Genomic DNA, 27,378 nt, shown 5'->3' with positions numbered 1-27,378 from the left:
CTACAGAATGGGAGAAAATGTTTGCAAACTATGCATCTGACAAAGGACTAACATCCGGAATCTACGTGGAACGCAACAAGAAAAAAACAAGTCCATCAAAAAGTAAGCTAAGGACATTAGCAGATATTTCTCAAAAGAAGACATACAAGTGACCAACAAACATGAGAGAATACTCAACATTGCTAATCATCAGAGAAATGCAAATTAAAACTGCAATGCGATACTATCTTACACCAGTCAGAATGGCTATTACAAAAAATTAAAAAACAAAACCAACAACATGTTGGTGAGGATGTGGGGAAAAGGGAATGCCCATACATTGTTGGTGGGAATGTAAATTAGTACAGCCTCTATGGAAAACAGTATGGAGATTTCTTAAAGAGCTAAAAACAGAACTACAATTCAATCCAGCAGTCCCAGTACTGGGTATATATCCAAAGGAAAACAAATCATTGTACAAAAAAGACAGCTGCACATGGCTGTTTATCATGGCACTTTGTACCACAGCAAAGTCATAGAATCAACCTAAGTGTCCATCAACAGATGACTGGATAAAGAAAATGTGGTTTCTATATACCATGGAATACTGCTCAGCCATAAAAACGAATGAGATCATGTCTTCTATAGCAACAGGGATGGAACTGGAGGCCATTATCCTAAGTGAAATCACTCAGAAACAGAAGGCTAAACAATGGATACAAATAGACATAAAGATGGAAATGGGGGAAGGGTGAGGGTGGGAGGAGAGTGAGGGATGAAAAATTACCTATTCTGTACAGTGATATTATTAGGGTGGTGGGTACACTAAAAGCCGAGACTTCACCACTACACAATATGCCCATCTAACAAAACTGCACTTGTACCCACTAAATCTATAAAAGAAAATAAGGTGGAAAACAGAATGGATGATCTAAGGTACCTTCAGTCATATTGCTGGTTTTATCCATTGGGCCACATGTGTCCAAGGCTAGTCTGGGTTTATGTGTTGGCAGAGGAGTTTCCAGCAACAAGAGAACAAATCCCCTTGTGCAGACAGACACCTTTCAAGTCTCTGCTTGTGTCTCATTTGCTGCTACCATTAGTCAAGGCAAGTATCATGGCCAGCCCAGAGTTTATGTAGGGAGGATTACATAAGAGAATTACAAGGGCATGACATGAAAACATAGGCCTGATTCATTGATGGTAATTACCATAATGAACTACCACTGACACCATTTTGTTCTTCCTTGTATTATGAATAAGTGCTGCAAGAGGAAATATAAATAAGGGACATAGTTGAGTTTAAAGGATGGAAAGATTTCTTATTTGAGTAAGAACATTCAGAGAAGATTTTATGAAGTCATTTGGGTTAGATTTCAGCAGTATTTGCAAAATGATCTTCTAAATCTTTCATTGCTTCTGCATATATTAACTGAAATTTTTCTGTAAAGAACTTTTTAACATCAACCAGGGCTATTTGGTTATCCCAAATTTCAGTGCATACTTGGAAGGCAGGATGAAGACTTAATTGTTTTTCATTGATTACTAAGTATTAGAATAAGAGTTGGTACACTAGCTACTCCAGCAGTGATCACTGAGGTTTGCTTAGTTTTCTTTTGATTTTCTCTTTCTTGAGAAAAGGAAATTCTTAGATTTGAAAAACAGAAGTTACTTTTTAGAGCAATTACAGGTTTACAATAAAATTGAGTGAAGGTTACAGAGATTTCCCATATACTTCCTGCTCCTACGCATGCATAGACTCCCCCATTATCAACATTCCTCACTAGAGTGGTACATTTGTTATGATTTGTGAACCTATATTGACATATCATTATCATTTAGAGTCTGCGGTTTACAGTAGGATTCACTCTTTGCGTTGTACAATTTGTGGATTTTGGGACAAATTTTTAGTATCTACCATTATAATACCATATAGAGTACTTTCACTTCCATACAAATCCACTGTGTTTTGCCTATTCATCCTTCCTTTCCCCTTAACTCTTGGCAAACATTGATCTTTTCACTTTTTTCATAGTTTTGCCTTTTCCAGAAATCCATATAATTGGAATCTTACAGTATGTAGCGTTTTCAGATTGCCTTCTTTCACTTTATATTTCACTTAGTAATATACATTTAAGTTTCTTCATTGTCTTTTCATGGCTTAATAGCTCATTTCTTTTTAACACTGGAGAATATCGTCTGGGTGTACTAGTAAGTTATTGATTCACCCACTGGAGGACATCTTGGTCAATTATAAGCTTTAGCTATTATGAATAAAGCTACTTTAAACTTCTATGTCCGCGTTTTGGTGTGGACAGAAGTTTTTAGTTCATTTGGGTAAATACCAAGGAGTGTGATTACTGAATTGTATAGTAAGAGTATGTTTAGTTTTGTAAGGAACTACCAAACTGTCTTCCAAAGTAGCTGTACCATTTTGTATTTCCACCAGCAATGAATTCCTGTTCCTATTTCTCCACATCCTTGTCAGCATTTGATGGTGGCAGTGTTCTGGATTTTGGCCATTCTACTAGGTGTGTTGTATCCCATTGTTTTAATTTGCATTACCCTGATGATGTATGCTGTGGAGCAACTTTTCATATGCATATTTGCCATCTGTATATCTTCTTTTGTAAGATGCCTGTCTATAAGGTCTTTGCTTTATTTTTAAATTAGATTGTTTGTTTTTTTACTGTTGAATTTAAAGAGTTGTTTGTATATTTTGGATAATAGTCCATTATCAGGTTTGTCTTTTGTAAATATTTTTCTCCAGTTTATGACTTGTCTTTTTACTCTTGACAATGTCTTTTGAAGAGCTGACATTTTTAATTTTAATGAAGTCCAGCTTATTAATTCTTTCTTTCATGGATTGCGCCTTTGGTGTTCTACCTAAAAAAAAATGGACAAACTACAGTAATTTCTCCTACGTTATCTTCTAGGGTTTATAGTTTTGTGTTTTACATTTAGGTTTGTGATCCATTTTGAGTTAAATTTTTTTTTTTTTTTTTTTTTGAGACGGAGTCTTGCTCTGTCGCCCAGGCTGTAGTGCAGTGGCATGATCTTGGCTCACTGCAACCTCTGCCTCCCGAGTTCAAGCAATTCTCCTGCCTCAGCCTCTTGAGTAGCTGGGATTACAGGTGTGCACCACCATGCCTGGCTAATTTTTGTATTTTTAGTAGAGACGGGTTTCACCATGTTGGTCAGGCTGGTCTCGAACTCCTGACTTCGTGATCTGCCTGTCTCGGCCTCCCAGAGTGCTGGGATTACAGGTGTGAGCCACCGTGCCTGGCCTTGAGTTAATTTTTTAAAATTAAAATTTAATTAATTAATTTATTTTTGAGATGGAATCTTGCTCTGTTGCCCAGGCTGGAGTGCAATGGCGTGATCTTGGCTCACTGCAACCTCCACCTTTTGGGTTCAAGTGATTCTCCTGCCTCAGCCTCTCAAGTAGCTGGGATTACAGGCCCCTGCTACCAGACCTGGCTAATTTTTGTATTTTTAGCAGAGACAGGGTTTCTCCACATTGGCCGGGCTGGTCTCAAACTCCTGACCTCAGGTGATCTACCCTTCTCGGCCTCCCAAAGTGCTGGGATTACAGGCATGAGCCACCACGCCCAACCTAAATTTATTAAGGTGGGGTCTCACCATATTGCCCAGGCTGGTCTTGGGCTCCTGGGCTCAAGTAATCCTCCTACCTTGGCCCCCCAAGTTGCTGGATTATAGCCATGAGCCACCGTGTCTAGCCTTGAGTTAGGTTTTATGAAGAGTTTAAGGTCTGTGTTAAGATTTTTTTTTTTGCATGTGAATATCCAATTGTTCCATTACGATTTGTTGAAAAGACTATTGTCTTAGCCCATTTTTTTTTCTTTTTTCTTTTTTTGCTGCTATTACAGAATCCCACATACTAGGTAATTTATAAAGAAGCTTATTTGGCTCACAGTTCTGGATGCTGGGGAGTCTAAGCACATAGCACCTTTCTCTGGTGAGGTCCTGTCTGCTGTGTCATCTCATAGCAAATAGGAAGGGCAAGAGAGCAGTGTGATGGAGAGCTTGTTTTTTTTTTGTTTTTTTTTTTTTTGAGACGAAGTTTTGCCCTTGTTGCCCAGGCTGGAGTGCAATGGCGCCATCTCAGCTCACCACAACCTCCACCTCTTGGATTCAAGCGATTCTCCTGCTTTAGCCTCCCGAGTAGCTGGAATTACAGGCATGCGCCACCACACCCAGCTAATTTTGTATTTTCAGTAGAGACGGGGTTTCTCTGTGTTGGTCAGGCTGGTCTCGAACTCCTGACCTCAGGTAATCTGCCTGCCTCGGCCTCCCAAAGTACTGGGTTTACAGGTGTGAGCCACCATGCTCGGCCGCAAGCTTGTCTTTATAACAAAGCCACTCCCATGATAACTGATCCATGTTCACAATAATGGCAATCCATTCATGAGGGTGGAACTCCCATGACCTAGTCACGTTTTAAAGGCCTCACTTCTCAATACCATTACATTTGCAATTAAATTTCAACATGAGTTTTGGTGGGGACATTCAAGCAATATCAACTATCTTTTCTCATTTTGTTGCCTTTGTTCCATTGTCAAAGATTAGTTGACTAACTCATGGATTTTTATATTATGAATTCATGGATTTACATATATTTAGCGTGTTTCAGTCAATTATAGTCAATGTTTTTTGCTGATGTGAAAATGATCTCAGCTTTAGCTACTGGGAGTACCTTCAAGGTGACGTCATTTTGACAGGAACTTATTTGTGTCCAAAAAGCTTCCTTGCTTTTTGGCACAATAATATGTTTCAGATTTATCTTGTAAATTCCCTCTCCCATGTCTGGAATCAGCCATTTCTCTAGAAAATTCTGGTTCCTTTGAGTGGGGAGTGATGGTTAGAGACCATCACTCTTCATAAGCACTTAGGGTGCACTTTGCTTTTGGGTTGTCTTTGCTTTTAAGCTTTTGAATGATAAGAATTATTGTTAAGAAACAAGGCCGGACGTGGTGGCTCATGCCTGTAATCCCAGCACTTTGGGAGGCTGATGCAGGCAGATCACAGGTCAGGAGTTCGAGACCATCCTGGCTAACACGGTGAAACCCCATCTCTACTAATTAGCTGGGTGTGGTGCACGCCTGTAATCCTAGCTACTCAGGAGGCTGAGGCAGGAGAATTGCTTGAACTTGGGAGATGGAGATTGCAGTGAACTGAGATTGTACCACTGCACTCCAGCTTGGGTGAGAAAGTGAGACTCTGTCTCAGAAAAAAACGAAACAAAAACCAAAATAATAATTCAAATTTAAGATATAAAGTGTTTTTTTACTTATTTGATTCTGTATTTATATATATTTTTTTATACTGAATATCTTGGTTCTTAACATTAGCAAATGTTTTTGCTAAAATATACATAAATAGCTTTAAAATTAACAATATGAATATTATGGCTAAGATTATTGAATTAACTTTACTGTTTCTTTTTCTAGCAGTGTTTTTTTTTTTTGGGTTTGTGCTATATCCCAAAAGGATATGTAGTAAAAACTCTGCGTTCTTAAATATGTAAAATAATTATTTTGTTTGTGTGGTAATGCCTGCAATATAATACTTATTTAGGTTTAAAAAAATTTTTTTTGAATTAAAATTGTGACAAAATATACATAATTTAAAAGATACAGTTTTTACCATTTTTAAGTGTACAGTCCAGTGGCATTGAATGTATTCACATTGTTGTACAATCATTACAACTAAACTCCATACTCATAAAACAATAACTCTTCATTCCTCCCCTCCCCTAAACCCACTGTAACCACAATTCCACTTTCTGCCACTATGAATTTAACTGTTCCAGGTACCTCATATAAATGGAATTATACGGTAGTGATCCTTTTGTGTCTGGTTTATTTCACTTAGCATAATTATTTCTAGCTTCATGTTGCAGCATGTTATCAGAATTTTCTTCCTTTTAAAGGCTGAATAATATTTCATTGTGGATGTATATACTACTACATTTTGTTTATCCATTCATCCGTTGATGGACATTGGGTTATTTACATGTTTTAGCTATTGTGAATAATGTTGCTATGAACATTGGTGTGCAAATATCTGTTTTAGTTCATTTAGGTTTTAATTTTTGTTTGTTTGTTTGTTTGTTTGGAGACAGTCTCACTCTGTCACCCAGGCTGGAGTGCAGTGGTGTGATCTCAGTGCACTGCAACTTCCGCCTCCTGCGTTCAAGTGATTCTTCTGCCACAGCCTCCCAAGTAGCTGGGATTACAGGTGCCCACCACCATGCCTGGCTAATAGTTCATGTAGGTTTTAACTGAAGTTCTTGATGAATGAGGATATTATTGACTAAGCTGGAGAACATAGTGAGGAAAGTAAACTTTTTCCTAGGATGGTAAAGTGTTGAGATGAATGAAGAGTTTGGTTTGGTTGCAATGCTTTGAGAAATCCATTACTTGATTTCTTAGTAAACAACAGAAATGTGGATGTAGAGGTATAGAGTGCTATATTAGGTCTCTTTTATAATCCAGGTGAGAGATGATGGCAACATGAATTAAGGTAGTGGCCAAGGGATGGAGAAAGGGGGGTAGATTCAAAATTTAAGTGGGCAGTTGAATTAACTTGGCGGTTGGATGTGAAGGTTAAGGAATAGAGACAAGTAAGAGTGATGCCTTGGATTTAGGCAAAATGAGTGTGTGATGGTTCTGTAATCTGAGATGGAGTATGTAGATGGGTGAAAGCTTTGAGCAAAGATAAATGAATTTGGTTTTGAATAAGCAGACTTTGTGGTGCTCTCAAGGCATTCAATTAGATATACTTGGCAGTACAGGAAAATATGAATTGGAAACTCAGCAAAGGTCTGGATTAAAGTTAGTGTTTTATTATTGTCAGCAATGGTGGTAATGAAAATTAAGGGAGTAAATGAATTTACCTGAAGAGTATGTGATAAGCTAAGAGGTCAAGTATGAAAACTCCCTGGGAACCCCTCAATTACTTTACATGAATTTTTTTTCATGAAATAGTATTTGTTATTTGCAAAGATACCTTCTCGCTTTATCTATATGTTCGTTTTTAGCTCTTAATAGTAGAAAAGGGTTAGTGAGAGCCCTTTGTCTGTCCATTTAGTATAAGGCTTGCATAATGTATTTAAAGCATTGTTCTTAAGGTCTGCATATAGTAAATGGCTTTTCAAACTTTTTGCATTTGTGAAAATCTTTCTAATTCGTTTTTATGGTGGGATGTGGATGAAATAGAGTAACAAAATCAGTGTTGAAAGTTACATTTTACTTAATTTTTTTATTTTTATTTTTATTTTTTTTGAGACAGAGTCTCGCTCTGTCACACCCAGGCTGGAGAGCAGTGGCGAGATCTCGGCTCATTGCAAGCTCCACCTCCTGGGTTCACGCCATTCTCCTGCCTCAGCCTCCCCAGTAGTTGGGACTACAGGCGCCCGCCACCACGCCCGGCTAACTTTTTTTGTATTTTTAGTAGAGACAGGGTTTCACCATGTTAGCCAGGATGGTCTCGACCTCCTGACCTCGTGATCCACCCGCCTTGGCCTCCCAGAGTGCTGGAATTACAGGCGTGAGCCACTGCACCCAGCCCCGAAAGTTACATTTTGTAAGAAATCCTTATCGATAGCTTATAAATCCCCAAGATTTTGAGTTGTATATTATTTAATTTCTAATACTTGTATCCTTTCCAGTTTTAGAAATAATTTTGCTTAAAGAAAATTAGCCAGGGCCAGGCACGGTGACTCATGCCTGTAATCTCAGCCCTTTGGGAGGCTGAGGCAGGTGGATTGCTTGTGCCCAAGAATTTGAGACTAGCCTGGGCAACATGGCAAAACCCTGTCTCTACAAAAAAAATACAAAAATTAGTCGGGTGTGGTGGCATGTGCCTGTAGTCCCAGCTACTCAGGAGGCTGAGGTGGGAGGATATCTTGAACCCAGGAGGCAGAGGTTGCAATGAGCCGAGATTGCACCACTGCACTCCAGCCTAGGTGACAGAGTCACCTGTGACCCTGTCTCAGAAAAAAAAGAAAAGAAAATTAGCCAGGTATGGTGGCACTCATCTGTAGTCCTAGCTACTCAGTAGGCTGAGGCGGGAGGATAGCTTGAGCCCAGGGAATTTGAGGCTACGATGAGCCATGATTGTGCCACTGTACTTCAGCCTGGGTCACAGAGTGAGATTTTTGCCTATTAAAAACAAAATGTCTAAATTATACTCAATAAACAGCTAGTCTGCAATAGATAAGTCATTTATTTCAAAAAAGTTTTAGGTTGTTAAAACTTCTGTGACAGTGATATTTCTTTTTAAGATACTGCATATAGTAAACAATAACATTTTTTCTCCCAGTAAAGTGCTGTTCTTTCTCAAATTTGTGTTTGCTTCTTTGATAGTTTTTTGCAGAGATTAATGCTGTTTTATACCGATCTTGTACTATGAATTTGTTTTTATACCAACAATCTAGAATATCCTATTTATTGCAGACATCTGTTCTTTTTTTTTTTTTTTTTTTTTTTTTTTTTTTTTTTTGAGACAGAGTCTCTCTGTCACCTAAGCTGGAGTGCAGTGGCGTGATGTCGGCTCACTGCAACCTCTGTCTCCCGGATTCAAGCGATTCTCCTGCCCTGGGCTCCCCAGTAGCTGGGATTACAAGCGTGTGCCACCACGCTCAGCTTTTTTTGGGTGTGTGTGTGTATTTTTAGTAGAGATGGGGTTTCACCATGTTGGCCAGGCTGGTCTCTAACTCCTGACCTCAAATCTCAAATGATCCGCACGCCTTGGCCTCCCATTGTTGGGATTACAGGTGTGAGCTACCACACCCAGCCAACATCTGTTCTTATTTGAAGTAAATACTTTGAATACTATGTATTTTTTTCATAATTTCAAATATTGATATAATATTGTGTTATAATAAGAAATATATATTTGGTCTTTTTTCTTGTTTCTGGCATGGAGCTCCTAAAACTTTTGGAATTCCTTGAGTGATAGAGGTGAAAGGAGTGTTATTTGTCATTCATAATAAGTACCTTTTGGCAATACCTGAGTTTGTGCTAATAAGGTGATATTGATGGGCCCCTAGATAGCTTCAGGTTGGGAACTCCTTGCCATAGACACTAGCCATAAGATTAAGGATATGGAACTTTCAACCCTACCCTCTGTCCTTCCGGAATAGAGAGGGGCTAGAGATTGAGTTAATCATCAATGGCCAGTGACTTAATCAATCATGCTTATATAATGGAACCCCTGTAAAAACTTTAAACAATGATTTTGGAGATCTTCCTGGTTGTCGAATGCATTCATGTGCTGGGAGGGTGACATATCTCTAAATTCATGGGGACAGAAGCTCCTGTACTTGGGACCCCTGCAGACCTTCCCTTACATATTGCTTCATCTGGCTGTTTGTTTGTATCCTTTAAGATATCTTTTAGAGTAAACATAAGTAAAATGTTTCCCTGAGTTCTTTGAGCTGCTACAGCAAATTATCAAACCTGAGGAGGGGAGTTGTGAGAGTTCCCGATATGTAGCCTAGGTAGACAAAAGTGTGGGTAACCTGGGGACCTTTTATTTGCTATTGGTGTTAGAAGGGGAGGGTAGTCTTAAGGGACTGATCCCTTAGTCTGTGAGGTCTGTGCTGATTCCAGATAGTGTCAGAATTCAATTAAATTGTAGGACATACAGTTGGTGTCTGCAGAGAACTGGTGTGGACAACTCAAACATTTGTTTAGAAGTATAGTGAATAGAGAAGTAGTTTTGTTGTAGCTGGTTTTCCTTTAGTTGGTCTGTTTGGTTGTAGCTACTTAAACATTAATGGTAAGTGTTTGATAATTAGAATTCTCTGGATCTTTTTGTCAAGGCCAAATAGTTTTTTAAAAATCGGAAAACTTTCGGCCGGGCATGGTGGTTCACGCCGGTAATCCCAGCACTTTGGGAGGCCGAGGCTGGCAGATCACCTGAGGTCGGGAGTTCAAGACCAGCCTGACCAACATGGAGAAACCCCGTCTCTACTAAAAATACAAAATTAGCCAGGGTGGTGGTGCATGCCTGTAATCCCAGCTACTTGGGAGGCTGAGGCAGGAGAATTGCTTGAACCCGGGAGGCGGAGGTTGTGGTGAGCTGAGATCGCGCCATTGCACTCAGCCTGGGCAACAAGAGAGAAACTCCGTCTCAAAAAAAAAAAAAAAAAAAAAATCAGAAAACTTTAATATGACAACGCTAACAAAAAATTATGGGTGGAAGTAGGTGGGTGGTTAATAAAATCCTCTTAACACAAATCTCATCTTTTCAGTAATATGAGGGGGAAAAGTAACAACAAAAAAATCACCCTAACGTAAAACTCATTGGTCTTATATGATTACCTTTTAATCTCTTTATGTGTGTATATTTTTATGTAATTAGTCATAATATATACAAATGTTGTATTTACCTCTTTGACAAATTCAGGATTTATATGATATACATTCTTTTCTTTCTTTTTGTTTTTTCTTTTTTTTATTTCTCGTAGTAGATATATCATATATCATATGCACTCTCATTTTTCTTTTTTTTTTTGAGACGGAGTTTTGCTCTTGTTGCCCAGGCTGGAGTGCAATGGTGCTATCTTGGCTCACTGCAACCTCCGCCTCCCGGGTTCAGGTGATTCTCCTGCCTCAGCCTCCTGAGTAGCTGGGACTATAGGCACACGCCACCACGCCTGGCTAATTTTTATATTTTTAGTAGAGATGGGGTTTCTCCTTGTTGGTCAGGCTAGTCTCGAACTCCCGACCTCAGGTGATCTGCCTGCCTCAGCCTTCCAAAGTGCTGGGATTACAGGCATGAGCTACCACTTCCGACTGCGTTCTCATTTTTCTACATAACCTTCATACTTTATAACCTACACACTTATCCCATTAATCGTCAAGACTGTTGAACAGTTACGTCATAGTTTAGTTAACGGTTTCTTCATTTTGAACATATAGGTTGCTTATGATTTATAAGCTGTTACAAATAATGCTTTGGTTGGAATGCCCTCTCATCTCTACCTGGAAAAGATCTGCTCAAACTTTGGGCCTAAACAGTGCATGGCAGGATTTACAGCTTTTTTTTTTTTTTTTTTTTTAAAGACAGAATTTTGCCCTGTTGCCTAGGCTGGAGTGCAGTGGCGCAATCTTGACTCAAGTGCAACCTCTGCCTCCCAGGCTCAAATGATTCTACTGCCTCAGCCTCCCGAGTAGCTCAGATTACAGGCGCCTGCCACCACGCCCAGCTAATGTTTGTATTTTTAGTGGAGACGGGGTTTCACCGTGTTGGCCAGGCTGGTCTCGAACTCCTGACCTCGTGTTATGCCCACCTTGGCCTCCCAAAGTGGTGGGATTACGGGCGTGAGCCATTGCACCCGGCCGGATTTACAGTTTTTTAAAGAGTTTCTATTCATTGCAAGGGATAGTTGTCTTGCCCCGCTTACTAAGTTCTCACAGTGGGCCTGGCTTCTTGTTACCTTGTGCATCCAGGGCATTTTTGGTTCTTATTACTGAACTTAGCTGCCTCTACCTGTTTTAGGTTCCAGAATCCTGCATACTCTATGTTTCCATTTTATTTTTGATCCATTGTGATAGATACTTACCTTGTTATTAAGATTGGTTCCATCTTAATAATATTTGAAATTCTTTTTTTTTTTTTTTTTTGGAGACAAGGTCTTACTCTGTTGCCCAGGGTGGAGTAAAGTGGCATAATCACAGTTCACTGCAGCGTTGACTTCCTGGGCTCAAGTGATCCTCCCACCTCGACCTCCCAAAGTGGTGGGATTACAGATGTGAACCGTTGTGCCCAGCCTATCACTTTAAATTTTTAGCATAAATCATTCCAATCCCATTCTTTTTGCAAAATAAAACTTTTATAAGTGAAAAAGTTAGAATGCTTTATATTGTTTATTTAGGGTTAGTGTTATTGTTTTTGGGCTTCTCCTTGAAATAAAGGAATTTTAGTGGCTTAAAAATAGAATAAGAATGAAGGCCGGTTGTGGTGGCTTACGCCTATAATCCCAGCACTTGGGAGGCAGAGGTGGGCAGATCATCTGAGGTCAGGAGTTTGTGACCAGATTGACCAACATGGAAAAACCCCAGTTCTACTAAAAATACAAAAAGTTAGCTGGGCATGGTGGTGCGCACCTGTAGTCCCAGCTACTCGGGAGGCTGAGGCAGGGGAATCGCCTGAACCTGGGAGGCGGAGGTTGCAGTGAGCCGAGATCGTGCCATTGCACTCCCGCTTGGGCAACAAGAGTGAAACTCCATCTCAAAAAAAAAAAAAGAGAACAAGAAGTTCTTAGATAATTTAACAACAATCATGAGGAGTATATTTAAAACATGGACATCAGAAACCCCTATCTTGTGAGGGTTTCCTTGTTTTTTTCTGTTTACTCCCCATGCCTCTTGGGCTTTACTTAGGTATATTTACTAGGATTATTTTAGGCAAATTTGAGAAAGGGTATTTTTGGTGGTGATAATAGGTTTATGTAGAGGTACCTTATTTCAGGTGGCCATGGTGGCTCACACTTGTAATCCCAGCACTTTGGGAGGCTCAGGCAGGAGACTCACTGGAGCCCATAAGTTCGAGATGAGCCTAGGCAACATACGGAGACCTCATCTTTACAAAAATAAAAAAAGTACAATGTTTCTTTGAATTGCTTACTTCCTCTCAGTCAAGGAAAACCTTGGTGAAAAGCCATCTGGCATCTGGAAAAATAAAGGAAACAGAAATGGGGAAAATATAGTTCTTTGGAAGTAAAACTTCCTATTTCTAGTGTCTTTCATTGTTCTTAATACCATCGTAGTGTGAAGCTATTGAAATGTTAAAGAATCAAGCATGAATTTCTAGTTCTATAGAACATTTATTTATATTAAATACCCAATTTAGGCTGGACGTGTTGGCTTGCGCCTGTAATCCCAGCACTTTGGGAGGCCAAGGCGGGCAGATCAGTTGAGGTCAGGAGTTCGAGACCAGCCTGGCCAACATGGTGAAACCCTGTCTCTACTAAAAATACAAAAATTAGCTGGGCGTGGTGGCGTGCACCTGTAATTCCAGCTACTGGGGGGGCTGAGGCAGGAGAATCACTTGAACCTGGGAGGCAGGAGTTGCAGTGAGCTAAGATCACACCATTGTACTCCAGTCTGGGTGACAGTGCGAGACTGTGCCTCAAAAAAACAAAACAAAACAAAAACAACAACAAAAAAACAATTTAAATGCTCTTTTAAAACGTTTTCACCATTTACTTTTTGCCACATCCATGAGTGTATCATTAAATCCAGAAATGGCTTTTATTTATTTATAAGTTCATGTCTCAATTATATTATTTTGGGAATCTTGCTTTGGTGTTTGCAGGACTGTAGCTGATATTAAAACAAGAGAATTTTGTGGGCATTAAATGAACACAGTAAAGGCATACTCTGGATAAATTTAGACAGTTTTAGAATGTTAGGTTTTGGGAAAATTTAAAGGGACTGTAGAGACTGAGGCCTGCTCCTCCATACTATACCAGGAAATCTGAGATTCCCTAGGCTAAGAACAACTTGATGACTTTATTTCTGAAGACCATTGAATGCCTTTAGATAAGTCGAGGGGAGAAATCTGACATTAGTATACCTCCTGTATCTGTGATAGCTAAGGATACATCATTGGAAACAGTCAGGGTGCTAACTACCTTTTTAAAAAAATCATTCGACTTTTGGTCTCTTTTGTTGTGATTCCTGGTTTCTGCAAAGCTGGCTGGGATCAGCATAGTAGGTTTAAAAAAAAAAACCCTCAGTGACAGAGTTTAGGAATCTCCAGTCTCCCAAACATGTCACTAAAGACTTGAACATTCATCACCAAATACTCAAGATGCAGAAGATAAACTCCACCCAAGGGAGAATGACTCTCTGAAGAGAAGTTTGGAATAATTATCAGAGCCATTGGAGGAGACACCCAAGAGTCATGTGGCTGAGGTTTCACAATATCCTGCTGTGCCTCCAGTCCAGAAAAGAAAGCTAGATCAACTTCCAAAAAAGCATAGGCATTTTAGGAAGATTGTAAGGACAAAGAAAATGAGAACGAGCAAGAGGAAGGAGAAAGTAGAGGCCCACTGCTCCGTCTCCCCTAATTCTTCCAACACCTTTGGTCCCACCACAAAGTGAAGAGACTAGATTAAAAGCTGACCCTATTCAGTGCCTAGGAAGATGATCCTAACTTTCCCAATGAGGACAGATTACAGTGTCAGCAGGATGAATGTGCCTGTGTAATGCATCAGGAATGTCAAATCCAGCCCTGTGAGCTCTCAGTGGCTCAGAAACACAGGCCTTCTGCCATGACATCCTTGGCATCACTGCTTTGATTATTTCACAAGCTTTGTCTGCTTGTCTAGAAAGTGGAAACCTCCCAGAAAAAGGGTCAGTGAGGCAGGAGGTAGTGCTCAGGTTCCAAGACCTGGCAATAAAGTGCAATCTCTCTAAAGCCTGTAGCAAATTGAAGTTAGGCTGAAGTCGGATTTGATCTAGATTGGTGGTATCTAAAATTCATGTTTATTTCACTCATGTATTCAGTTGGCTTAACCTTCTCTGACTTCTCTGAGGATGAAAGCCTTACGATTTCATCATTTTGGGTAGTGTTTCCTGGTATCGACAAGCAAATGGAGACCCCTCATATCCAGCTCCTCTCATTTTTTTTTTTTTTTGCCTTTGGCCAGAGGTTCATTTTGCATTCTTCATCTTTAGTACTTTATTGAAATTCTGCCACTTTCTACCTGTTTTGGATAAGCCTTGGTGTGGTGGTTGCTACTGTTCTTGGACAGGATACAGTTATTGCCTCCTCCATCTCTAAACAATGTTTGTGGGTTTTTTTTTGTTGTTGTTGTTCACTCATTAGTAAGATACCTGTCTCTTTCTGAAGTGTGCCTCTGATGTTCTCAGCCATCTTTATTGAAACATAGGCTGGGTGCAGTGGCTCATGCCTGTAATCTCAGCACTTTGGGAGGATGAAGTGGGAGAAGGATCACTTGAGCCCAGGAGTTCAAGACCAGCCTGGGCAACATCGTGAGACGCCTGTCTCTAAAAAAAAAAAAAAAAAAAAAAAAGAAGACATAGTTACACAAGGAATATTCCTTCTTCTTTTTTTTTTTGAGATGGAGTCTCACTCTGTCACCCAGGCTGGAGTGCAGTGGCATGATCTCAGCTCACTGCAACTTCTGTCTCCCAGGTCCAAGCAATTCTTCTGCCTCAGCCTCCCGAATAGCTGGGATTACAGGTGTGCACCACCATGCCCAGCTAATTTTTGTATTTTTAGTAGAGACGGGGTTTCACCATATTGGCCAGGCTGGTCTCAAACTCTTAACCTGAAGTGATCCACCCACCTCAGCCTCCCAAAGTGCTGAGATTACAGGCGTGAGCCATTTCACCCAGCCATAATGTTCCTTCTTTGTCATTCTTTAGTTGACAGAACCTCACAGAACCCTGAGTTCTTTTGAGAATCCTAAAGAACATAAGTACTTTAAAAAAGGTGGAAGATCATTTTATTTCCCCTTTCTCATGGCATGCTAGGTTAATACTCTATCCAGAATATAAAATAAAAGTTTAATCTTATACCCTTTTTTGAGGAAGTATGTTTAAGAAGAGTTTGGGAGTTTCTCTGTAGCTTTAATTACTGGTTGTTATTTTGTACTTGTTCTAGTTTACTGATTTATACAAAAATTATACAAGTATATAGGCATACTTGTATATAGGCATATCTTGGAGATATTGCAGGCTTGGTTCTAGATCACTGCAATAAAACAAGTATCGCAATAAAACGAGTCACGTAAATTCTTTCGTTTCACAGTGCATATAAAAATTATATTCACGGCATACTGTAGTCTATTAAGTGTGCAATAGCATTATGTCTAATAAAGTAGATACCTTAATTAAAAATATTTTATTGCTGTAAAATGCTAACAACCGTTTGAGCCTTCAGTGATTTGTAATCTTTTTTCTTTGATGAGACAGAGTCTCGCTCTGTCACCGGGTCTATAATACAGTGGTGTGATCATAGCTCACTGCATTTTTGAATTCCTGGGCTTAAGCGATCCTCCCGCCTCAGCCTTCCTAGTGTCACTGGTAGAGGGTCGTGACTGCAAGTTGTCCAGGTTCCTGGCGTTTTGACTAACGAATTGGACAAAACGCCCAGCAAAGCAAAGAAGGAAGCAACAAAAGAATGAAAGCAGGGATTTATTGGAAATGAAAGTACACTCCACAGTGTGGGAGTGGGCCTGAGCAGTGGCTCAAGGGCCTGGATACAAAATCTTCTTGGGTCCAAATACCCTCTAGACATTTCTGATTGGCCACTTCACGCTCACCTCATGTTAAATGAAGTGGTAGCCCACATTCAGTCTGATTGGTTGCAGAAAGCAGCCAACCAGAGGCTGAAGTAAAGTTACAAAGGTCACACTCCTGTGCAAACATCTGATTGGTTGCAAAAGGCAACCAATCAGAGCCTAGGGTGAAGCTACACAGTTATACTTCTATGCAAATGAAACTTGCCTTCAATCAGTCTGATTTGTTGTGGATAGCCAATTTCCCATCTGCGCAGAAAAGGTCCAAGGGAGTAGCCTGTGGTCCTTTTGTTACTTAGGTGTGGAAAGTTAGGGTTTTCCTTTCAGTTTAGTTCTAGGAAGTTGCCATGAAACAGCCTTAGGTTCCCCGCCTCCAGACCCTATTCTCCTGCCTCACTAGTAGCTGGGACTACAGGTGAACTCCACCACGCCTTTCTAATTTTTGTATTTTTTTGGTAGAGATGGGGTCTCATTATGTTGCCCAGAGTGGTCTCAAGTGCCTAGCCCCAAGCAATCCTCCTTCTTTGGCCTCCCAAAGCACTAGGATTACAGATGTGGGCCACCTTGCCCAGCTAGTCATAATCTTTTTGCTTGTGGAAGGTTTTGCCTCTATACTGATAGCTGCTGACTGACCAGGGTGGAGGTTTCTGAAGGTTGGGATAGCTGTGTCAATTTCTTTTTTTTTCTTTTTTATTTTCTTTCAGTGGTGTGATCTTGGCTCACTGCAACCTCTGCCTCCCGGATTCAAGCGATTCTCCTGCCTCTCTCCTGAGTAGCTGGGATTACAGGCGCACACCACCATGCCTGGCTAATTTTTGTATTTTTAGTAGAGACGGAGTTTCACCATGTTGGTCAGGCTGGAGTTGTGGCAATTTCTTAGAATAAAGCAACAATGAAGTTTGCTGTTTTGCTTTGATTAACTCTTCTTTTCATGAAAGATTTCCCTGTAGCTTGCTGTTTGATAGCATCTTACCCACAGTAGAACTTCCTTCAAAACTTGAGTCAGTCCTCCCAAAAGCTGCTGATGCTTTATCAACTAAATTTATGGAATATTCTCAATTCTTTGTTGTTATTTCAACAGTGTTCGCAGCATCTTCTCTGGTAGTAGATTTCATCTCAAGGAACCACCTTCTTTGCTCATCCCTAGAAGAAGCCATTCCTCCTCCATTAAAGTTTTATTATGAAAATTATCAGTCATGCCGGGCATGGTGGCTCACACCTGTAATCCCAGCACTTTGGGAGACTGAAGTGGGCGGATCACGAGGTCAAGAGATCGAGACCATCCTGGCCAACATGGTGAAACCCCATCTATACTAATAATACAAAAATTAGCTGAGCATGGTGGCACACACCTGTAGTCCCAGCTACTCGGGAGGCTGAGGCAGGAGAATCGCTTGAACCTGGGAGGTGGAGGTTGCAGTGAGCTGAGATCATGCCACTGCACTCCAGCCTGGTGACAGAGAAAGACTCCATCTCAAGAAAAAAAAAAAAAGAAAATTATCAGTCACATCGTTAGGCTCCACTTTTAATTCTAGTTTCCTTGCTGATTCCACCGTATCTGCTCTACTGGAGTCTTGAACCCCTCACAGTCATTATGAAGGTTGGAATCAACTTCTAAACTCTTGTTAGTGTTGATATTTTGACTTCCTCCCATGAATCACAAATGTTCTTAATCACATCTAGAATGGTGACCTTTTTAGAAGGTTTTCCATACACTCTGCCCAGATCTGTCAGAGGAATCACTATCTATGGTAGTTATAGCCTTACAAAATATATTTCTTAAATAATACTTGAGGCCGGGTGCGGTGGCTCACGCTTGTAATCCCAGCACTTTGGGAGGCCGAGGCGGGCGGATCACGAGGTCAGGAGATCGAGACCATGGTGAAACCCTGTCTCTACTAAAAATACAAAAAAATTAGCCGGGTGTGGTGGCGGGCGCCTGTAGTCCCAGCTACTCGGAGAGGCTGAGGCAGGAGAATGGCGTGAACCCGGGAGGCGGAGCTTGCAGTGAGCCGAGATTGGGCCACTGCACTCCAGCCTGGGTGACAGAGCAAGACTCTGTCTCAAAAAAAAAAAAAAAATAATAATAATAATAATAATAATACTTGAAAATCAAAATTACTCCTTGATCCATGTGGTATGGATGGTGCTGTGGAATGGATATTATATAAATAGGCCTGAAAACAACATTAAACTCCTTGTATGCCTCCAGGAGAGCTCTTGGGTGACCAGGTGAATTGTCAATGAACAGTGATATTTTTGAAAGGATTTTTTTTTTTTTTCCCAGCAACAGCTCTTAATAGTGGGCTTAAAATATTCAGTGATCCGGCCAGGCACGGTGGCTCATGCCTGTGATCCTAGCACTTTGGGAGGCTGAGGCGGGTGGATCACGAGGTCAGGAGATCGAGACCATCCTGGCTAACACGGTGAAACCCTGTCTCTACTAAAAATACAAAAAAAAATTAGCCGGGCGTGGTGGCAGGTGCCTGTAGTCCCAGCTACTCTGAGGCAGGAGGCTGAGGCAGGAGAATGGCATGAACTCAGGAGGTGGAGCTTGCAGTGAGCCGAGATTGGGCCACTGCACTCCAGCCTGGGCGACAGAGTGAGACTCTGTCTCAAAAAAAAAAAAAAAAAAAAAAAAAATTCATTGATCCATGTGGTAAACAGATGTGCTATTAGTTAGGCTTTCTTGTTCTATTTATAGAGCACAGAGTAGCATTAGCATAATTCTTAAGGGTCCTAGGAATTTCAGAACGTTATAAATGATCATTGGCTTGAACTTAAAAGTCATCAGCTGCATTAACCCCTAACAAGAATTACCCTGTTCTTTGAAGCTTGGAAGTCAAAGCTTGAAAGCCCAGTATTGATTTCTCTTCTCTAGCTATAGTAGTTCTAGATGACATCTTCTTCCAATAGAAGGCTGTTTTTTCTGAATTGAAAATCTGTTACTTAATATAGACATCTTCATCAATTATCTTAGCTAGATCTCCTGGATAGCTTGCTGCAGCTTCTCCATCATCACTTGCTGCTTCATTTTGCATTTTTATGTTTTGGAGACAGCTTCTTTCCTTAAATCCCATGAACCAACCTCTGCTACCTTCAAACATTTCTTCTGCAGCTTCCTCATCTCTGTCAGCCTTCGTAGAATTGAAGAGAGTTAGGACCTTTCTCTGAATTAGGCATGTTAATGGCTGGTTTGAACTTCTATCCATGTCACTAAAACGTTCTCAGCAATTTGTGCTCTTATCATTTGTGTGTTCACTGGAGTAGCACTTTTAATTTCCCCAGGAACTTTTTCTTTGCATTCACATTTGGCTGTTTGGCACAAAGGCCTAGCTTTTGGTCTGTTTCAGCTTTCCACATGCTTTCCTCATTAAGCTTAATCATTTCTAGCTTTTGATTTAAAGTGAGAAATGAGCAGCTCTTCTTTTCACTTGAACAATTAGAGGCCATTATAAGGTTATTAATTGGCCTAGTTTTAATATGGTTGTGTCTCAAGGAACAGGGAGGCTCAAGGAGAAGGGAGAGAGACTGAGAAATGGCCAGTGAGTGGAGCAGTCAGAACACACACAACATTTATCAATTAAGTTTGCCATCTTATATGGGTATGGGTTGTAGTGCCCCAAAACAATTGCAGTAGTAACTTCAAAGATCATTGATCACAGGTCACCATAACAGATACGATAATAATAAAAAAGCTTGAAATATTGTGAGAATTACCAAAATGTGACAGAGATACAAAGTGAGCACATGCTTTTGAAGAAATGGCAGGAATAGACTTGCTTAATAGCAGAGTTGACACAAACTTTCAATATCTAAAAAGCGCCACATCTGCAAAGTGCAATAAAGTGACACACAATAAAATGAGATATGCCTGTAAATAAATGTGCAAAGTATCTGCATGAGGGAAAAAAAAGGAATGCTGGCTATTCAACTGGAGGTTTGCTTATCTTTAACATAGAACATTTTTTTCAAGATAAAAGCAATTCAAGTATGGGTCTAAAATTCTGAAAAAAAAAAAAAAGGTAGCAAAAACGAAAACTGAAAAAAATAAAAATGAAGATTTCTTTCTTGCTACAGAAATCATTATTTGAATTTTGGAATATTTCTTTTTAATCTTTTTTCTTATATCAGTAGTTTTTATATATAATTTAAATCATACTGTGTATATTTTTCCATTGTATATAGTTTTTATAGTTTTGATGAATATAGCATTATGAATTCATCCTTATTTGGATTTAGGTTGAACATTTAGTAGTGATGTACAGGATGTTCATATGCTGAGGCAAATATGTAGTGAGGTGTTTTGAATCTTGGGTGATTGAGGGGCATTTCAGTGGAGATGTCTAACAGAGAAGCAGTATTGGTTAGTGATTAAGAGCCACACTGCTCTAATTAAAATCCCTTCTTCCATGTATTACCCATCTGTCTTTGGGCAATTTACTTAGTCTCTATGCCTTGGTTCCCTCATGTGTAAAGTGTGGATAATGCTAGTATGTACCATATATATTTTTGATGAGTATTATTGGGTCAGTTTTTGTGCTCCAAATCTCTTTTTACCCAGTGTTTTACTAGGTTTCAAATTCATCCAAAAAGCCATTTGATATAAAAGTAACACCTAGATTTTAATGAATGATAATGCTAAGTGATAAATGGTGCAGGGGGGAAAGACCTTTAACCCTCCAAAATATGTCTCAGATCAAGTATTGGAGATGGATGGTAATGACTGGTTTGAGTGGTAGGTGATGGGGACTTGATAACTTGGGCTGCATTGGTCTTTTTTGCACCACTTGAATCACTGTAGTTTTAGTTTGTGTAGAAGAGACCATTGCCGGCTGGGCACTGTGGTTCACGCCTGTAATCCCAGCACTTTGGGAGGCCAAGGTGGGGGGATCACTTGAGGTCAGGAGTTTGAGAACAGCCTGGCCAACATGGTGAAACCCGTTTCCACTACAAATACATAAAAAAAAAAATTAGCTGGACGTGGTGGCATGTGCCTGTAGTCCCAGCTACTCAGGAGTCTGAGGCAGGAGAATTGCTTGAACCCAGGAGGCGGAGATTGCAGTGAGGTGAGATCGTGCCACTGTACTCCAGCCTGGATGACAGAGCGAGACTCTTGTTTCAAAAAAAAAAAAAAAAAAAAAAGAGAAAGCATTGTCAAAGGAATCAGAAGATCTGCATTTTAGTTCTGCATCTTCTGATTTTTTTGCTTTAACTTAGATCGTGAGAACTTTCTGATTTTTTTGCTTTAACTTGGATCGTGAGAACTTTCTGATTTTTTTTTTTTTTTCTTCCTTGAAGTTGCATCTTTAAGACTTTCTGACTTTCGTTAACAGTACAATGGTGGGCTGAGCATTGTGGCCCATACCTGTAACCCCAGCACTTTGGGAGGCGGAGGTGGGCAGATTGTTTGAGCTCAGGAGTTTGAGACCATCTTGGGCAACATGGTGAAACCTCGTCTCTACCAAAAATGCAACAAATTAGCTGGGTGTGGTGGTGTGTACCTGTGGTCCCAGCTACTTGGGTAGCTGAGATGGGAGGATCGCCTGAGCCTGGGAGGCAGAGGTTGCAGTGAGCCGAGATTGCACCGCTGTACTCCAGCCTGGGTGACAGAGCAAGACCCCAAATCAAAAAACAACCGAAACAAAAGAGTACAATTGTGAACAAGTCACTTCCTGCTTTAAATCTGTTTTCTTCTCTACAGAGGTAACATCCATCTTACCTGTCTTAAGAGATGTCATTTTGATTAAATAAGATGTTTTGTGAAAGTGACTTGAAGACTTTGTAAAGCGTTGTATACGTTTTATTAATTTAAAGTGACTGAAAATGAGAGAAATGCATATATAGAGATTTTGATACAGCATTAGGTACAGTCTTCCATAAACGATACTGTTAGTACTGTTATTATTGTAAAGACATCTACTTTTCTTATGTGAAAAGGTTTAGATTATTAAATGGCCTATGAATATATTGTTAATGTCTGCTTTGTTTTTTTTCTCCCTTCTGTTTGTGTTCCAGACTCCTGGGAGAGTTGGCTCTCAAGGTTCTGATTTAGATTCATCAGCAACTCCTATAAACACAGTGGATGTCAATAATGAAAGCTCTTCAGAGGTATGAAAATAATAACTTGGCAGTAAAATTCAATATTATTTAAGGGAAAATGAGCAAATATTTGGTGTAACGATTGGTGATTTGTATAGGAAAAGTTCTCATAAGTTTTTCTTATAAGTTGGAATGTGACTTTTGAAACATACTTGTAGCTATATACCTGTGCCTAGTTGTGAGACTGAAAAAGTGTACATTAAGACTCTGAAAAATAATATTGCCAATTTGTTTTTAATGCTAGTGTCATCTCACTGAAGATTTTAAAATATCTGTTTATAAAGAATTACAGGTTAATTAGTATCTATTTGTGTGTACTGTCATGAACTGTTAGACTAAGGAAAAATTGGGTTATCTATAAAATTTACATATTATTTACTGTCTTCATGTATGACTTTGTAAGGACTTTTGTCTTTGATATTAAAGACATTATATTAAATATAAATACATTATATTAAAAGTGAATGGAGAAATTATTGTAAACAAGTAAAAAAACTTCCAAAAATTTGAAAAGTCAGCTTTAGTTGTATTAATATTATTTTTAATAAACAAGTAATATTGGATGATTATAGAAAAAGGAGATAAGGAATGTGAAGAACATAACACTTACCCATAATACTGCCACGAAGGGATCAAGATGCTCACATTTTGCTTTGATACTTTTTGTCAGTTGCCCATTTGAAGGCCTAGCTGTAGTCCTTACCCAGTCTTTTTTTCCCTGCTCTCCTCTTCTCCACCTCTTGGTTGATGAATCTGCGTACTGTGCATACGTTTCTGGATATGTCCTCTTTCTGTCCATTCATCATTCTGTTTTGTCTCTCTCTGACCATGTGTTTATTTTTTGTCTCCATATATATGTATTTTAACCATAGTAAGATTTTACAGATTTGCGAGAGGGGAGGAAAAGTATCAGCTGGACTTTATTAAGAACAAGTTTCAGGAAATGTCTTTAAGAAAAATGTTCCAAACTGTGTTCATGATATGATGAACTGAAAGGAATCTAGTAATAATTTAGTTGACCTCAGTCAGAACAACACCAAAAAACAATTCCAATGGGTATTGGTATTGAGCAGTGCCTGGCAATACTGTTAATATCGTATTAGTAGGATTAACTTCCTACTTTGTGAGATAGTTATTTTGTACCTTCTTTGTTTTGAAATCTGTCTCTTTTTAACCTTCTCTCAGTCACCTTATATATAACTGAGAAAATAGGAACCATTAGATAAATGTTCTTATTTTATCATACCTATACCATACCTGTTTTCTCTTACTTTATTACACTGAAAAAATTTTTTTTATCAAATTTCAGTCCTTTCTCTTGTTCTCTGGATTCCATTCTTTTTCATTTTTAATTTATCCTCTCTCCCTCCTGCTACTTCACTTTTTACCTCTACTTCATATAATTCCCAATAACGTACAAATTTGTTCAATATGATTCATATGGAAACAAATAAGAAAAGAACACCAAAAAATCAAAAATGAATAAAACCAAAACCAAAAACTCTTTCTTTGACTTGAAATCCCCTCTTCAGGTACCATTTGTTATTTGCTTTCCTTCAGAGCCAAACTTCTCTAATATGCGGTTTACAGTCACTGGCTTCATATTTTATCTACTTAGATCTGTTATATCTTTTTGATGAATTAGTGTTTAATAGTAGTGGAATAACCCCAGCTTTGTTTTGATTAGTATTTTGTGTATCTTCTTCTTTCTTTCCTTTTTTTCTTTTTTTTGAGACTCTGTTGTCCAGGCTGGAGTGCAGTGGCGCAATCTTGGCTCACTGTAACCTCTGCCTCCCAGGTTCAAGTGATTCTCCTGCCTCAGCCTCCTGAGTAACTGGGATTACAGGTGCGTGCTACCACACCTGGCTAATTTTTTTTCTTTTTTTGTATTTTTAGTAGAGACAGGGTTTTGCCACGTTGGCCAGGCTGGTCTCGAACACCTGACCTCAGGTGATCTGTCTGCCTCAGCTTCCCAAAGTGTTGGGATTACAGGCATGAGTCACTGCTCCTGGATTTTATCTTTCTTCTCATTTTCATATTTTCTTGTTCCTTTTGTTTTAGGTGGGTTTGTTTTGTTTTGTTTTTGTTTTTGTTTTTTGCAAAGAGCATAACACTTGTCGTTTAACTGGGAAAACCCCTTTGAATTATTTTGGTTATTGATGTATTTTGACTTATTTTTATTGCTTTTTATGTACTTTCTCTTGTCCTGCTCTTCTGTTTCTTTTTCTCTTTTTGCCTTAGTTTGGATTTAATTTCCTTACTACACACTCTTTTCTGTGCTTCTGTAATACCACATTCTTCTGGTTTTTTTCTTACCTGTCTAGCTGTTCATTCTTCTTATTTGCTGGCCCTTTGGTAAGCAACCTTCACATGGTGGTGGAGTATATTGCTGGGTTTAGTCCTGGGTACTGCTACTAGTTTGGATATTATACATTATATTCTGTTCATTTAGTGTTTCTTTTTTTTTTATGTTTTTGAGACAGAGTCTCGCTTTGTTGCCTTGGAGTGCAGTGACGTGATCTCAGGTCACTGCAATCTCCACCTCCCAGGATCAAATGATTCTGCCACCTCAGCCTCCTAAGTAGTTGGGATTACAGGCACGTGCCACCACACCCTGCTAATTTTTTTGTATTTTTAGTAGAGACAGGGTTTCACCGTGTTGACCAGGCTAGTCTCAAACTTCTGACCTCAAGTGATCCATCCACCTTGGCCTCCCAAAGTGCTGGGATTATAGGTGTGAGTCACCATGCCTGGCCCATTTTTGTTTCTTTTGTAACATACATAATGTCTAGAATACTTTTCTTTCCTTCCGTTTCGAGGACCTTTGAATGCTTTGATATGGATCACTACTTCCCAACTTATATTGTGGTTCAGTAGTTTAGATTTATCTTGTTTTCTTTTATCTTCACAAATTAGAGGTTATTATTATTTTTAGATTTATCCATGTATTTACCAGTATAGTTGTTTACCATTCCTTATTGCATCTTCAGCCTTCCACTTAGAATTGTTTTCTTGGTTTTTTTTTTTTTTTGAGATGGAGTCTGGCTCTGTTGCCCAGGCTGGAGTGCAGTGGCATGATATCGGCTGAGTGCAAGCTCTGCCTCCTGGGTTCACACCATTCTCCTGCCTCAGCCTCCCGAGTAGCTGGGACTACAGGCGCCCGCCACCACGCCTGGCTAATTTTTTGTATTTTTAGTGGAGACGGGGTTTCACTGTGTTAGCCAGGATGGTCTCGATCTCCTCACCTTGTGATCCACCCGCCTCGGCCTCCCAAAGTGCTAGCATTACAGGCGTGAGCCACCATGCCTGGCCTATTTTATTTGTTTTATGGAACATCATTTAGGATTTTTTAAAAATGAGGACTGATTTGCTAGACTCTCAGTTTCAGTCTAAAATGTTATTTCATGCTCGTTCATGAAACACGATTTTGCTGAACATAAATTTCTACATACAGACCTTTTTTTTTTTGTCAGCACATTGAAAACTTCCATCTCTGTCTTTTTTCTGGGTCATATTGTTACTGTTGAGAAGACTGCTTTTAGTCTATTTGGTTCTATTGAAGGGATCCTTTTCTCGACTCCTGTGGTTGTTTTTTATAATTAATCAGCCAATCAATTAATCTGTTCTAGTCTCTTTCTTTCGTTTCCTGTGTGTGTGTGTGTGTGTGTGTGTGTGTGTGTGTGTGTTTAATCCTGCTTGAGACTCATTGGGCTTTCTGTACACACCAATGTGTATTTGAAGTGTTTTGGAAAATTCTTGGTGATTATCTTTGACTGTTGCCTCAATTTTTTTCTGATATTGCCATCTGAAACCTAGATTAGATATACAGATGCTCCTCGATTTATGATGGGGTTACATCTTGATAAATCAATCATAAAGTCAAAAATTTTAAGTCAAACTTTTCTAAGTTGGGGGCTTCCTGTATGTTAAAATATCTCCCTTTATCATTTATTCTGTCATAGGTATTTTTTTTTATTTTTATTTTTTGAGACAAGGTCTTGCTCTATTGCCTGGGCTGGAGCATGGTCATAGTTCACTGCACCTCAAACTCTTGGGCTCAAGCAATTCTCCCAATCTGACGTCTCCAGTAGTGGGACTATAGGTGCATATCACCATGCCTGGCTTATTATTATTATTATTATTTTTATTTTTGGCAGAGATGGGATCTCATTATGTTGCTTAGGCTGATCTTGAACTCCTGGCTTTAAGCAATCTTCCTGCCTCAACTTCCCAAAGTGCTGGAATTATAGACGTGAGCCACTGCACCCCTCCCTGTTTTATTTTTTAACTTTTAAGTTTTAGTTTTTGGGATGAGGTCTCCATCTGTGACTCTGGTTGGAGGCTGGTCTTGACTTCCTGACCTCAAGTGATCCTCCTGCCTTGGCCTCCCAAAATGTTTACAGCCATGAGCCACTGTGCCTGGCCTGTTTTATATTTTATATCCTTTTTTTTGTTTGTTTTTCATTTTGGATTAAAAAATGTATTATCCAATTAATTAAATCTTTCCTCAGCTGTGGAGAATACCTACTGTTTAATATGCCAGTAATTTTCATTTAAGTGTCTTTTTTTCATTCCTAGAAGTTCTTTCTTTCTTTTCTTTTTTTTTGTTTTTGGTTTTTGTTTGTTCGTTTGTTTTTTTGTTTTTTTTGAGACGGAGTCCTGCTCTGTTGCCCAGGCTGGAGTGCAGTGGTGTGGATCTTGGCTCACTGCAAGCTCCTCCTCCCAGGTCCATGCCATTCTCCTGCTTCAGCCTCCCGAGTAGCTGGGACTACAGGCGCCCGCCACCGCGCCTGGCTAATTTTTTGTATTTTTAGTAGAGTCGGGGTTTCACTGTGTTAGCCAGGATGGTCTCGATCTCCTGACCTGGTGATCCGCCCGCCTTGGCCTCTCAAAGTGTTGGGATTACAGGCGTGAGCCACCGCTTCTGGCTTTTCTTTTTCTTTTTTCCTTCCTTCCTTCCTTCCTTCCTTCCTTCCTTCCTTCCTTCCTTC

At 39.6% G+C, this 27,378-nt stretch overlaps 1 protein-coding gene across 1 annotated transcript in view; it reads left to right on the top strand.

Moving 5' to 3' along the window:
* Positions 1-27,378, top strand: part of EEA1 (early endosome antigen 1) — a 153,920-nt gene that overhangs the window by 15,200 nt on the left and 111,342 nt on the right. The window contains exon 2 of the mRNA XM_032170894.2: positions 22,304-22,396. Within this exon, the coding sequence (XP_032026785.1) occupies positions 22,304-22,396 (93 nt within the window). The remainder of the gene's footprint in view (positions 1-22,303; positions 22,397-27,378) is intronic.

This window comes from Hylobates moloch, unplaced genomic scaffold, assembly GCF_009828535.3.
Source record: "Hylobates moloch isolate HMO894 unplaced genomic scaffold, HMol_V3 SCAFFOLD_12, whole genome shotgun sequence".
In the NCBI taxonomy this organism is placed as follows: domain Eukaryota; kingdom Metazoa; phylum Chordata; class Mammalia; order Primates; family Hylobatidae; genus Hylobates; species Hylobates moloch.
The sequence above is the reverse complement of the archived record's forward strand: the minus strand, read 5'-3'. Positions and strand labels throughout refer to the sequence as shown.